Raw genomic sequence first — 15,482 nt, 5'->3', positions numbered from 1 at the left:
GGTTATACTAAAAAAATAATTTAAAAAAAAAAATAAAAACAAAAATTTATTTTTTATGATTTAAATTAGAGTTTATCTATATTTAATCTATTTTTTATAACAATTATACATACTGCATTAAATATTAGGGCTCCAGTAATAATTAATATTGTACTTGACTTAGCCAGTCAATAAAACTCACCGTTAATGTCTATCGATAACATTAATATGATTGGCTGTTCCGGTACTGGGCACGGGTTCATTTTGGTGTACCAATAGACGAACAGTAAAATTAATATAATAATACTATTTTTTTCATATTTTTAATATGTTTTCTTGAATTTTATGTCATTCAAGATGCATATACAAAAAAAAATTATTGAAAAGTAATTCTATGCATTTTCTATAAGCTTAAGACCATTGACTGATTTCTTAGCAAAACCATTAAGAGACATGAAAAAGTCATGAATCCGAGACTATTGCTCTAATTAACCTTTTTTTTCGTATTTTAAATATTTTCTAAAATCTATTTTATATCTTATTTTTTAACTGAAAGATTAAAGTTTCAAATAAAAAAAGTTTTATTTAGTTTCATCGCGTACGAGTTGAAATATAATATAATGATTATCAAATCGTTCCGGTATTGGGTCTTGTTCCGGTATTGGGACATTTACCATATTGATTTTTTTTTTTTAACAATTTTCAAAAATTCATAATGAGAAAAAAATAAATAATTGTTATAAAATAAAATTGGATCCTCCAACATTTTATTTTACCTAAAAATATGAACATCAATATTGAGTTAATGTTATCTAAAAAAAGTATCATTAATCTATAATACGATTCGACCATATCGTTCTCTTATCATACGTTTTTCCGTTATCGCATTTTTGGTTTGGTAAAAGATAATGATGGCAATAAATACGGTATATTCATGTGTGCACTTGCTGGGAACAGGATTCGCAATTATCCTGACTTTCGAGTGGGTCGTTGATTCCACTGTAGGGCGAAAATTACGAGGGCCGTTTATTATTGAATAGTCTGCTGAAAGTATACGCTGAAAAGTTAATTAATGGCTAAGAAAGTAAAAAAATTAATACCGAAAAAGAGAAGCATAGAAATTTATCGACATAGATAACAAAAAACTAACTAAATAAATAAACCCTTAATTCTTTCAAAAAACATTAGTATAATTTAATCTCCTAGTGTCTAATGGTATTTTCAAGACACAAAAACTTTTACTAATATGCCACCTACATTATCATATATTACATAAACTTACCGCGTTATTTTTGTGTCAACTAAAGAATGTTAGATCACAAGTAAAATTTAACTAATCCAGAAGTTGGTTAAAATGATCAACATTCAGAACTTTTTTTGAGTGAAGGTAAATTTTAAACATAGTTTGTATTTGACTGAGTATACTATTTTATTTAGTATGTTAATTACATTTTTTTTTTTCAATGTACACTGACAAAAAATCAGTAGCAGCTACTGATTATTTTTCGGTAGCCGCTACCGATTATTTGGTTACAGCTACTGATTATTTCGGTAGCTGCTACTGACGGGATTCGGTACCAGCTACCAAAAAAAAATCAGTAGCAGCTACTGATTATTTTTCAGTAGCCGCTACCGATTATTTGGTTACAGCTACTGACGGGATTCGGCACCAGCTACCAAAAAAAAAATCAGTAGCAGCTACTGATTATTTTTCAGTAGCCGCTACCGATTATTTGGTTACAGCTACTGATTATTTCGGTAGCTGCTACTGACGGGATTCGGTACCAGCTACCAAAAAAAAATCAGTAGCTGTTACCGAAAATTAAGTAACTGGTACCGAAATAATCGGTAGCGGCTACCAAAAAAACAATCGGTAGTAGCTACCGATTGTCAATAGGCAGCTACTACTGATTATTTTTTTTAGTTAATGCGCTTTTTCCAAATAATTAAAAATTTTCCGAATTACTTAAAAGTTACGAATGGTTGTAAAATTTTATAATAATTAAAATTTATCAGATTATTCGGTTTAAATTTTGAATCTAATAGTACTATTCGATTTGAACACGATTCTGACACTTCTAATCATTACAACTATAATAAAGTTAAAAAGTTCGTATATCGTATTATTATACCCGAGTTGCAATAACGTTTCAAAGCACGATAGAACAATATATATTTGAAGAATATATTGAACCACCGCAAGCAAGATAATAAAGACAAAGGCATCAGATCGATGAACGTAATAGTGCATTGTTAGTCAACACAAGAAGTTAACGAGCTCCCTATGGCAAATATTAATTTAATTGCGTCATGTTATAATTATTTGTAAATTATAAAGCTATCAACTAGTTAGCAGATACATTCTACATTTGTAATTGTTTAGTAAACTTATTATCTATAGTTATAATTATAACATAGGAAAGGTATAGTAATATTAAGTAAATAAGAAGAGGTAATGTATGAGTTTTAAATACTGATGCTTTATTTTTTTTTATATAAAGTATTGTATAAATGTATAAACGCTATAAATACGTGGTATCTATCTATGGTGGTGGTGGGGTGCTAGTCGTGATCGCATAGAAAGGGTATGACGAGGGCGGGCGGGGTCGAGGGCCGGCGACGGCGCGCCATCTATATACATTGATTCACTCACAGGAACGGCTGACCTACCACAACCCATCAGTCTTCTTCACAAATATAACAAGGATATTTATGTATGTGTATATATATACGGTAACATAGAAATGGTAACACAACATGTACTTAATATATATACACATATATTTATATATATATAAAAAAAAGTTAAGAAGAAGACATGGACGAGTATGTAATAAAAAAATATGTATGCTTATATGCTTTAGTGAGTTGAACAACTACGAAGAAACCGTTTTTAGGCGGCCACCTCATCAAGGGATAGCGTTTGTGAGTGAGTCGATCGGCCAAATGATGGTGGAAGATGTCAGTGGGTCAACGTCAACGTGGATGTTCAATAAAACAGAACAGCTCCCAGTTGATATCATTGAATTGTCCACTGAGTCGTGACCAAATCAGATGTCTTCATTGTCGAACGCTGTTGTCGTAATGATGATGATGATGCTACGACGTTGCGGTCAAACGGTGTAATTTGTTAAATTTAATAGTGATCGTTCAATGAAGGGCAAAGATTGGCTGACTTTGGGTGTCCAGTTGACTTGGATTAGGCCGATTTATCTCACAAATGACTGACTGTCCGACTACTCCTTGATTGCAATGCTCCGCGATTAAACGGAGCTTTGGAATAAAGATGTACAGGTTGAGGATTCGTAGATGGGTATGATTGTGGTAAGTTTGCCGCCGTCACCGCACCGAGATCGCTGGGGTCCTGGAACATACTTAAGCCCACTTGCCGTGGCCGTGGATGGGGGCGGGGATGATAGCTCCGTGGGAGCCAAGACCAGCGTGGATGGCTCCAGATGGTCCGTTGATCACAGCAACTCCGGCATCGTGTCCACCGATGGCACCGTGGATTCCTGGACCACCACCGATCACGGCAATGGCACCTGGACCTCCGAAACCTATTGAGATTATCATTTATTATTATATTGATATGTTTACTTTTGAACTAATGGTTTAGCAAATGAATACTGACCACCGAATCCACCACCGAATCCAGCACCGGGAGCAGCAGCAGCAGCAGAGCCAGAGCTACCGTCGTCACCGTTGATTCCACCGGCACCAGCGTAGAATGCAACACCTCCGTAGCTTGGTCCAACAAGGGAAGCAGTAGCTTGGGATGGTCCTACAAGGGTGGCAGTTCCTTGGGATGGTCCAACAAGGGTGGATGGTCCAGCAGCGGGTCCAACAAGACTGGCGGGTCCAGTACGTGGTCCTCCTACGGATTTAGCTCCTTCTTGGGGTCCTACGAGGTCAGATGGGCCGCTTTGGGGTCCAACGTTGGCTTTTGGTCCTTCTGCGGGTCCAATGTCAGACCTGCCACCAGTTACTCCACCAGATACGATTTGTTGAACTCCTGCGGCACCAGCAGCGGCAGCAGCACCAGCAGCGTAGCTGGCACCAAGACCACCAGATCCCAAGCTGGATGCTCCTCCTTGAAGGGAGGCTGCGGTTCCAGCACCAGCGGCAAGACCTCCGCTAAGTCCGGCTCCACCGTGTCCTGCGAATCCGTATCCACCACCGTATCCGCCGTGTCCACCGTATCCGTGACCACCGTAACCTTGACCGTGGTAACCTCCGTGGGCAATTCCGGCGCGGGCAGTTGCCACAGCCAAACAGGCGAACACAATCTGAAATTTTTAGTATTGATTATTGTTGCACGTGCAATACATATTTATTCTGTTTTATATTCAGTCAATTATTGGTAATGAGTGACTATAACTTTCTCAAGTAACAATTCCAAATGTCCGATTTAATTACAGGAAGCTGAGAAGGTATCATAGACGTAACACTGTTAGTCTCCAGCAAGCAAACTAACGATTATGGTCTAACGTGGCACTCAACAGGGAGGTGCATAACCATTTGCCTTTCACTTTCGTTGCTCGGCTATAATACATTACGATTCCTATCCGGTGTGTTTGCGGAAATTGAATTTCATAAAAAATTCAAACAAGTATATACTTAATAATTACTGTCCGATATTTATCACCAATAGCTTTAATAAATTTAATTGCACGCGTTGCTTAAAAGAAAAAACAAATGTTTAGACAAGTCACGCGATAAATAATTGTATTCGTAGTTTTAAATTTATGTATGCGGAATTGGCAAGTCGAGTTGTTATGTCACAAAGGGTGTAACGAGCGAAACTAGTCCCGGTGAAAATTAATACCTGGTGCTGTAACGCGTCGTAATTGGAGTGATAGTATAAGTCGATTGCATTTTCGCTTAGTTAATAGTGTAAACCGGCTGTTTTCGACCCATATTAGGAAAAAAATTCTTCCCAGCCCATTACGTTGCAAACTAGTGTTGAAGAAAGAACTGGGTTGATTGGCGTAAACGTAATCGTAAATAGTTCATTACTGTTAAGTATATTTTACGTTGCGTTTTTTTGGAAAATTATATCTTTGGAAAAAGCTATAATTTGTATTGAAAATAAACTTTGTTGGAATAGTTAAGTTTTATCGTCAATGTATTTATGTAGACCGAGAGATTGCTGCGATTTACTGGCGAAAAGTTACTGCAGCACGTCAGCATTGAATTATGTATGCAGAATAATAATCTCGAAATCTTTCGCGTCTGTCGAGGTGTTTCTATTTATTATTATAACTGGACCAGGTTATAAATTAATAAAATAAAAAATATATGGTTATTAGAAAGTTTAGAAAATTAGAAAATATATTTTTGTAATCTAGTTATTAAAAGTTATTATTTTTTTGGTCGTGTGAAATTTGATACTTTTGATATTTAATTATCTGTTGTGAAAAAATATATAGGAGTGATAATGATACTGAAAAGCAACCGGTTAGTGAGATTACTTGAATCTTAATGACGACTGTATGCAAAAACCGGTTTTACGGTACTCGTAGTATATATTGCGGTGGTCAGTTTTTTGTTGTTATGAATGAGATACGTGTTTGCTTGAGAAAAAGATCGTGATGTAGAGAGAATAAATTGATATTTAGATCATTTTAACAAAAAATATAATATAGATGTGTTTAATTTGAAAGTTTACTTGGCGCGAGCCACTACCGTGTTTTTTGATAATTATTAATAAAAAATAAATTTGCAGTATAGAAAATATGAGTAACCCTGAGATATATTCTCGTAGGGCACATAAATATGATTTTCGAAAATAATGAGTTGAATAAAAACAATTTTAAGAATATTTATATAGAATAGTGTAATGAAAATATAATTGACTGGACAATAAGCTTTTGAAAAAGCCCTTGACCATCCCGTAATACTCACAAAGGTCTTCATATTTGTGATGTGTATGGTGGGTTGATAGTCCGGTGAATGACTGACTTGGGTTGGGTCGGTGGGCCTTATATACTCCTAAGTCTACTCTGGCCACGCTCCACAATCACCATCCTTTCGAAAGCAACGCGCCTCCACCCTCCTCCCCCCAAGAAAAACTATAATCCTCAATTGCCGATGGACGTCTTGAGTGGTAAGAGGTACGGGGCGAGGAGGTACGGGGTGGATTACTAGGTAGGCCACTAACGGCTTCGTCTAAGTAAAGTTATTTCTCCCCTGTCCTCTCGTTTCACCGCATCGCCTTCTCTTTCTATCCCCCACGAATAAACCAGAGAACACCGTACCAAGTGCACCAGGCACCGGGTTACCTGGTCACCTACGATACTCGCGCGGGCGTGGTGCTTAGTCTCTATCTATTAGACTGGTCCATACGCAGGTGAATTATCGATAAATTTACATCATCCAACGTCATTTATTTTATACTTTTAATTATCTTACCCGCATAAAAAAGATATATATTGTTAACAATATATATAAATATATACCATATATATATATATATATATATGTATATAAATATATATATAGCGGCAAAAATATCTATATTGATAAATATATGTTTTTTACATATATGGGATTATGAATATATAATGTATATTTTTATATGTTTAATATATTTTTCTCATATATGGGGTACATATGGATTTTATAAATTATAATATAATAAACTTTATATACTTCCATACATTTCGACTCATAATTAGTGATATATTGTATACTCGATTATATGTAGAATTTATATGTTTAAATCTATGATTCGCGGTATATTGGAACTCGTATACCAGAAAATATATAGAGTACTATATATTTCTTCTTGCGCCAAGAAAATTGTTTTTCACTCCAAGAAAATTTTTAACCAGAATTCAGACACAGAAAAAATGTCATCTTGAGTCAAGAAAATATTTTGGAAGACAAACATTTTCCGGAAACAAGTCAAGATTTTCTGGAGCCATGAAAATTCGTCTCGATTAAAAAAAATTCGTCTTGATTTAAGAAAATTCTGCTTGATTAAAGAAAATTCGTCTCGATTAAAGAAAATTCGTCTTGATTAAAGAAAATTCGTCTTGATTAAAGAAAATTCGCCTTAATTCAAGAAAATTCTTCTTGATTGAAGAAAATTTGTCTTGATTAAAGAAAATTCGCCTTGATTAAAGAAAAGTCGTCTTGATTCAAGGAAATTATTCTCGATTGAAGAAAATTCGTCTCGATTAAAGAAAATTCTTATTGATTAAAGAAAATTCGTCTGGATTAAAGAAAATTCTTATTGATTAAAGAAAATTCGTCTTGATTAAAGAAAAGTCGTCTTGATTCAAGGAAATTATTCTCGATTGAAGAAAATTCGTCTCAATTAAAGAAAATTCTTATTGATTAAAGAAAATTCGTCTTGATTAAAGAAAATTCTTATTGATTAAAGAAAATTCGTCTTGATTAAAGAAAATTCGTCTTGATTCAAGAAAATTATTCTCGATTGAAGAAAATTCGTCTTCATTAAAGAAAATTCTTATTGATTAAAGAAAATTCGTCTTGATTCAAGGAAATTTTTCTCGATTGAAGAAAATTCGTCTCAATTAAAGAAAATTCTTATTGATTAAAGAAAATTCTTATTGATTAAAGAAAATTCTTATTGATTAAAGAAAATTCGTCTTGATTCAAGAAAATTCGTCTTAATTCAAGAAAATTCTTCTTGATTGAAGAAAATTTGTCTTGATTAAAGAAAATTCGCCTTGATTAAAGAAAAGTCGTCTTAATTCAAGAAAATTATTTTCGATTAAATAAAATTCGTCTTGGTCAGAGGAAATTCTACTTCATCGAAGAAAATTGAAGTTTTCAAAAAATTATTTAAATCAAAAACATTTATTTTGAGTCAAGAATTTTTTCTTTCTGTATACAAAAAAAATTTAATTAAATTTCACATGTTACTTAAATAAAAATAAAAAAAAATTGAATAGAAATAACTTAAATTTTAAATCCAATTTAAAACCGATCACATTTTTCGACTCAAGTATGAAATAATTTTTAATAAAAATCCCTCTCATATTTAAGTTACAATTTTTAAAAATTTATATGTGACCGAGTACTAGGTCAAGGACAAGAATAGTCCACAAAGATTTTCTATTAAATTCAGTTGACCAGAATGTTACGAGCAAGTAACTTTCAACTGATGCAACTGCAGGAGTTTGTTGGCCGAGATGCTGAGACTGCAAATTTCGATAAAACGGTTAGGTGGATGAACAGTAAGATATTTGGCGTTATCGTAACTCGGATTTATTACTCGATGACCACTTGGGCTAGTGGGCGCATTTCCCGAAGGAAAAAGACTCTTCAAGTGACCACTTTCCAACTTGTTCACCTCCGACTCATTCATTTTATTTTAATTTTTTTTTTCCTTCACAAACAGAGAAAAAAATAAAATCCTAACTTTAGATTGAGTTTAAGCTCAAATCTTACTTTGCGCCATATCTCAACACTCGGACAGATAAGAAGACATTTAAAGCCAATTAACCTCAGTTTAAGTGGACTTTTCCAAAGTTATATTTATTATTTTTTTTTTTTTTGTCACCGATAAATTGTCGAGTTTGATGACATTATGACTTTTTATCTAAAATATATAACAGAATTGCAATTAATGTACTTTTGGCTGACGTCATATTTCCAAAACTTTTTTGTTCCCGTTATTATTTTGAGCTGCGTAAAAAAAAATTCTACGGTGGTGATGAAAAAGTTTACAATGTCGACGCGCTTAGAACACCATAAAAGTGGCTTTTATTGAAAAAAAAAAAAAAAAAATTGAATTCTTTTTATAATAGATTATTTACTGTCAGTCAGTAAACGATTACTTCAACCTACTAATTTTATAGTTGACTGCCAGAGGGTTGATTCCCACGTCAATTCATGTGAATTATCCTCGGGTTCGCGGTGTTCTCATTTTTTCATTTTTTTTTTTTTTCTGTCAAAAGATTTCTGTTTGAGTAAAAAATTCTTAACGATTAATTTATTCATTATTGAAATTGTTTAGCAAGAAAATTATTTAAATTGATGTTAAAAAAAAATATTTTTTAATATTTTGCACAGAAGGATTTTTTGGCGCGAAAAATTTCTTGGCTCAAAAAAATTTTTCTTGGCTCAAGAAAATTTATTTTCGTAACAAGAATTTTTTTTTAATTTCTCGTATGAAAAATTTCTTAAGCAAGTAAAAAATTTTTTGCACGAAAAATTTTTTTTTTTCTGCGTGAATTTTTAATTTTGCAGGACGAGATTAAGAAAAAAAAAATTGAAAATTATTTTAAAAAAAAATGCAATTCTATTTCCTGATAAATTTTTCGTGAAAGTAGTTATATGTAAAGTTTTTTCCTCGATCATATCGTAGAAAGTGAAAGCCATTATTCGACAGTAGAGAAAAAATGCATCAGCGTCCAATCGGCGTGAGCGGAGCTAAGACGGCAATGGTTATACAGTGCAGAGCTCGTGCGAATCTTTTTCGTTCGGCCGTGACCGGTTATATCTTATATATATAAGCTACCGTGTCGCGTTTAAGTCTCCCATTTGCCTTCACCCCAAAGTAACGCGAATAACGGCAACTGCTTGTGGTTCAAACGCACAGTAAACGTTTATAATAAAATAGTCAATGTGATTAATATAAAACATTAATTCGTTTCATTAAACATTTAAATAATTGACGACTAAACCATAACTAAAAATTACTTATATCATATATATTTTTTTATTTTTTATAGTTGCAAAAAAATTAAGTTAATTGTTTATTATTAATTACATTGTTGACAATCGAAAAAAGTTTGCTAACGAGGTTACTTTTTACTTTATCTTATTTTGCAATAAACGAATAATTGTCGTCATGCTTCCATTGCTCTAGTTTTTTATCAGTAAATCTAATAAAATTTTTCACACTTAATTTAAGCATTTAAATACTCGGTTACACAAATTTTATTTTTTTTTTTTTCTATTAATTTTATTTATTAAACAATTTATTTTATTGGCGAATAATTAAACTCATTGAATCATGTGATATTACAAGTGTATGCAAAAAAAAAAGAATTTCTTGGTGCAAAAAAAATTTTGCATTATGAAATGAAACCAAAAAAATTTTTTTCTTGAATCAAGAAAATTTTTTTCTTGAATCAAGAAAATTTTTTTCTTAGTTCAAGAAAATTTTTTTCTTGGTTCAAAAAAAATTTTTTCTTGGCTCAACAACATTTTTGTTATTAATTTATACTGCAAAAAATTTCTTAGATCAAGTAAAAATTTTCTTGAGGCAAGTAAAAAGCTTCTTGAATCAAGAAATTCTTCTTTTCTGTGTATATACACTGATAAAGTTTACTTGATTCAAGAAAATAAAATCTTGAACCAAGAATATTAATTTGAAGAAAATGATTTTCTTGAGTCAAGAAAAATTTACTTGAACCAAGAATAATTTATTGGTTAAAGAATTTTTTTTCTTAACTCAAGAATTTTTTTTTCTTGACTCAAGAAAATCATTTTCTTCAAAATGATATTCTTGGTTCAAGATTTTTTTTCTTGAATCAAGTAAACTTTTTTTCAGTGTACACTAAAAAAACTTAAATCAAGAAGAATTTACTTGAACCAAGAATATCATTATAAAGAAAAATTTTTTTTTATTCCAGAAATTTTTTTTCTTAAAATTAATATTTTTGATTCAAGAATACTTTTCTTCGATTGATAAATATCTTGAACCAAGTATAATTTTTATTGAATTAAAAAAAAAATATTCTTGCTTAACGAACTTTAAACTCTTGTTTCAATTCTATTAGTCACTCAAAGCGAAAGTAATAAGAACGCATTTTAAGAATATTTCCCTCTTGATTTGAAAATACACCTGATAGTTTAAACCATGGAAAATTGCGACCCCATCATCATCTCGAACATCTTGAAACTATTTCAGCCTAATGGATATCAGACAAGTTTCTAACCTCAAAATACGCGAGTTCGATTCCGTCTAGTCAGTGTTTTTCAAAAATAAAGTTGAAACGTAAAAATACTAAGTAATGCTAACATTACTTTTTTTTTTGAATTAAGAAAAAAAGTCCTCGGTTAGCATGATAGTGTCATATTAAATCAAATCGTTAGTGTCTTAAATCAAGAGAATGATATTCTTAATACGAGAATATCACGCTCTTGGTTCAAGCAGAATTTCCTTTGACCAAGACGAATTTTCTTTAATCAAGACGAATTTTCTCGGCTCAAGAAAATCTTGACTTGATTCCCATTTGTCTTACAAAATATTTCTTGACTCAAGAAAAATTTTTATTTTCAATTTATAATTCGAAAAATTTCTTGGGCCAAGTAAAAATTTTCTTTGAGTAAAATTTTTGTGCCAAAAAATGTTTTTTTTCTGTTTAAGATCGAACGACAAAAAAAATACTTGAAAGAAAAATTTTCTTGTTTTTGATGCAAGTGAACATTTTTTTGGATTCCAGAAACAAAATGACTTGAAACAAGAAATTTAAATTTCGTCAAAAAAAAATAATTGAGTAGAGTACACCTTTTTCTTGGTGTAGCCGATCGATTCACATTGAACAGGAAATTGCAATGACATGCGTAGGTGGCGCTGTATAAAAAAAGTTTAGCTATTTTTGATACAACTTTTCGCGGTCAACTAGAAAGTATTAAAATGTGAAACTAATACATTTGCAATAACTGGTATATCGTATCTATCTTATCAATTTATTTGCCTAACATGTGTGATACTTTCGACATAAATATCGCTATCAAGTATGCTAATGTTATATATGATACATATATTTTATAAACCTTAGTTTCAAAAAATATACCGTTAACACAAAAAAAAAAATGTAACGGTACTTTCCACATTGCGTGAGTTAATAACTGGTTATAAATATATGTAAATTATCAATAATTAAATATGTGTGACAATTTATTAAATATATATTTAGAATATAGATAAATGAATAAAAAATTTCTATTAGAGAAAAAGAAAATGAAACACGCACTGGGAAAAAAAATTAAATTCAAGTAATTATTTTTCTTGTTTCCATAAATACTGAGAATAAAAATTTTTTTTTTTTTTTTAATCAAATTCATTAGAAATAATTAAGAATTTTTATTTTATTTAAGACACAGCACATTTTGTGACCCAGGATAGAAAAAAAAATCGGTCAGTTGACCCTGCGGGCTAGCCCCAACACTTCCCGCATATTTCGAGCTCCTTGAGCTCGAAAAATTGTTGTAGATACATTTTCGAGCTCGAAAATACTTTTGTATCTTTTTGTTTTTGAAAAAAAAAAAAAAAAAACGTTTTTTACGATTTTTTCTCAAACGATATCTCCCGAACAAATAAACCGATTAAGACGTTTAAGGTGGCAATTAACACGTTTTTTTGAGTTCTGCAACTGATCAGATTTTGAAATTGATTTATTGAGTCGTTTTTGAAAAATTTCGAGAATACTAAAAAAATTTTTTTTTTTAATTCTTTCGACAATGGTTTCTCTTGAACGAATTAACCGATTTTGATGTTTGAGGTGGCATTCGACGCGGCTTATGAAGCTTCAGAGCCCAGTTGATTTTGGAATCAATCCATCAAGCACATAAAAAGTTATCCAAAAAAAACATTTTTGAAAAAAGTTTATTTTTGGAATATCTCTGAACGAGCCCTGCCGATCAAACTCAATTTTTATCAGCTCTTAGATATTAACAAGCCGCGTCGAATGACACCTTGAAAATCAAAATTGGTTCGTCTGTTCAAAAGTTACAGATATTTACATACATACATACACTCGGACATCATCGTGAAATTGGTCAGGATAAGCTTCCTAGAATTTCAAAACGTCAAAATCTCTTAGAAATTCGATTTTTGAAAATCGGACTAAAACCAATAACTTCCCGAATTTTTGAAAATTTTCAATTTTCTTGGCGGGAAGTTTAAAATTACCTTTTTAAATTGTAACCCAGAACCTGGGTGTCATTACAAGGAATTTTAATATTTCGAACAATAAATTTACTAATACCCATCATAAATTTTAATGTTCAACTTACAACTTTCAAAATTCAAATATTAATTAATTTCTCATATAGGGGAAGCGGAGGGGGCAAAATGGGCCCTTTAAAAAATGAGGGCTTATATGTAATATAAATGTCAGGCCATTTTGCCCCCAGAGGTCCATTTTGCCCCACTCTTCCCTAATAAGGGAGAGTGGGGCAAAATGGTATTTACTGATCACGATCATTATATTCCTTGTCATGTCTAAATTTGTATAGTAGATTTTTTTCCATGTAGGCTGTAGTCTGATGGGGATTATCGTGATCGAGAGGAAGCGTTGAATTGGAAACACGGTAGTGATATAGACGACACGCTGTGTACGTCACAGTGAATACATCCCAGTTGTAGTCAGACTGGCATTATGTCTACCCTATACTGCTATCTTGAGGGTCGATGTTACGGTTCATCAAGGTTAAAATAGAGCTCTTGTTATATTAAAACATCATATTCATTATTTTTAAAAGTTTCCACAATATTATAACTTTTTATCACAACACACATAAAAGGCATTACTATTTAAATAAACTTACACTGTACGTTGTTTTGAATTTGCATTTTTATTTCAGTTATTTTTTGTTTACATGACAATAGATTTATGTGAATAGAAAAAAACAGGTATGTCATCCCGGCATAAACTTCATCTCGTGAAAACGAAAAAAAATATATACAGGAATTAAAACCAAAAAATGAATGTTTTTTTTTTATTTTAACAGAGAAGTGATTAAAATATGTGGATCAATAATGTTAAGATGATAACGAGGGTCGAAAAATTTTATCTGATTTTAGTCTAACTGGACTGCATTTGGACTATTGGTCTGTATTTGAACTACTTGATGTTTTTGATTTTTTATAAAAATTTAAAGCTATTTTTGATCTGTTGTTTTAAAAAACAACTGCTACGAGCAAACGAAACTAAATTAATTCTTGAACTTGGAAAAATTTAGTTCTGAAAATTTGCGAGGACAAAACTAGATTAAATCATGGACTTGGAATATTTTTATTTATGGACAATTTTTATAAAAAATATTCAAAATTACAGAATTGATTATGTTTTGTTCACCATTTACTTAGTGTCTTTTGTTTAAAAATGCCGGCAGTTAATGATAATTTGACATCTTTATTTTTGAGTTGTCTTGACTGAATATTTATAATATTGAATAAAAGAAATAAAATTTCTCTTAAAATGTAAATTAATTTTTCTTATTTACTGGATAAAATCGAAAAATATTTTGGCATTAGAAAACATCAAAATTCTTGTGACATCTTATTACGAAAGCGCATTAGCATTTTTAAAATTTCAAGAAAATTAAAATAAATTTATAAATCCAGATTATTATTATTGTTTATATTTGTAAAGAGTCCTGTTTTTTATCTAAATCCGATTAAAAGTTGACTAAAAATTATTGTAAAAAAAAGTCTTCGTCCTAAAAACAAATGAACAGACAAATTATAACAAAAAAGTCTGTTTCTAATCTAAAAGCAATTAAAAACACTCTAATTATAATTTAATAACAAGTGCGATATTAGCCTTGATAGGGAGTATCGACAAAAACTATTTAAATTCCCTCTTAAAATAATACTGTTTAAAAACCTCAAATAAAAAATATTTGAATTTATCATTTATTTAAAAATAAATTTAATTTTTCATCCCGGGAATTTTTTAAATTTTCATAAAATAATTATTTTGATTTTGTTATTTTTTATAAAAAAAAAAAAAAAAAAAATAAGGTAATTTAGTTTTTCATATAATTGATAATGGAAATAAATAATCAGGAAGAATTTGCACAGGAACTGGATGCAAATCTTCGAATAAGATAACTCAATGTTGCGATAGCAAGTTTTTCAATAAACTCTGAGGAAATTTAAATTACAGCTACAGATTTGTAGAAATTTATAAAAGAGTAAACGAAATTTTTCAAGTAAATGGAATAAAGTGTAATATTTATTTTATAATGATGGTCTTGTTTAAAAAAAAAAAAAAAAAAAAAAAAAAAAAAAAAAAAAATTATTTGCTTTTAAAATTAATTTAATTTGATAGTAGACTCTGGCAAGTATATTATACTTTCAATTAATGTAATTAACTTATAAATTTTTTTGCTTTTATAATATTACACAGTACTTATTGTAATTAATAATAGGTTATAATTGAGTAATATATAGATGTATACATGTGAGTTGGTTTTGTAATTATCATTAATTAAATGAGAAAGTGTAAAAAATTTTTTAATATATTTGAAAATAAAAAAAGAATTAATTATAGTGAGAGAAAAAAAAACAAATTCAAGTAATGAATTTTGTTGTTTACATAAATACTCAAAATAAGTCATTTTTTTGGTCAATTAAAAAAAAAGGATTTGAAGAAAGATACAATTAAAAAGTAGAAAAAAATTAGTGCACTAAAAAAAAAAAAAGTTTGGAAAATCCAAAAGTGCATGCCTTGTACGTTCATGTTACAATAAAATATATAAAATAATTAATTTTCATTTTTAATTAAAAA

General features: G+C 30.6%; 1 protein-coding gene across 1 annotated transcript; it reads right to left on the bottom strand.

The window, feature by feature from the left end:
* Positions 1 to 2,461: 2,461 nt before the first annotated feature.
* On the bottom strand, positions 2,462 to 5,920 carry LOC103571357 (spidroin-1). The gene is made up of 3 exons (XM_008549493.3): positions 5,884 to 5,920; positions 3,611 to 4,265; positions 2,462 to 3,536 (listed from the first exon to the last, which is right to left on the bottom strand). The coding sequence occupies exons 1-3, from the start codon at positions 5,893 to 5,895 to the stop codon at positions 3,355 to 3,357; spliced, it is 849 nt and encodes a 282-aa protein (XP_008547715.1). The 5' UTR covers positions 5,896 to 5,920; the 3' UTR covers positions 2,462 to 3,354.
* Positions 5,921 to 15,482: the final 9,562 nt, after the last annotated feature.

This window comes from Microplitis demolitor, chromosome 8 (genome assembly GCF_026212275.2).
Source record: "Microplitis demolitor isolate Queensland-Clemson2020A chromosome 8, iyMicDemo2.1a, whole genome shotgun sequence".
NCBI lineage: Eukaryota > Metazoa > Arthropoda > Insecta > Hymenoptera > Braconidae > Microplitis > Microplitis demolitor.
This window is presented reverse-complemented; position numbering and strand designations above follow the sequence as displayed.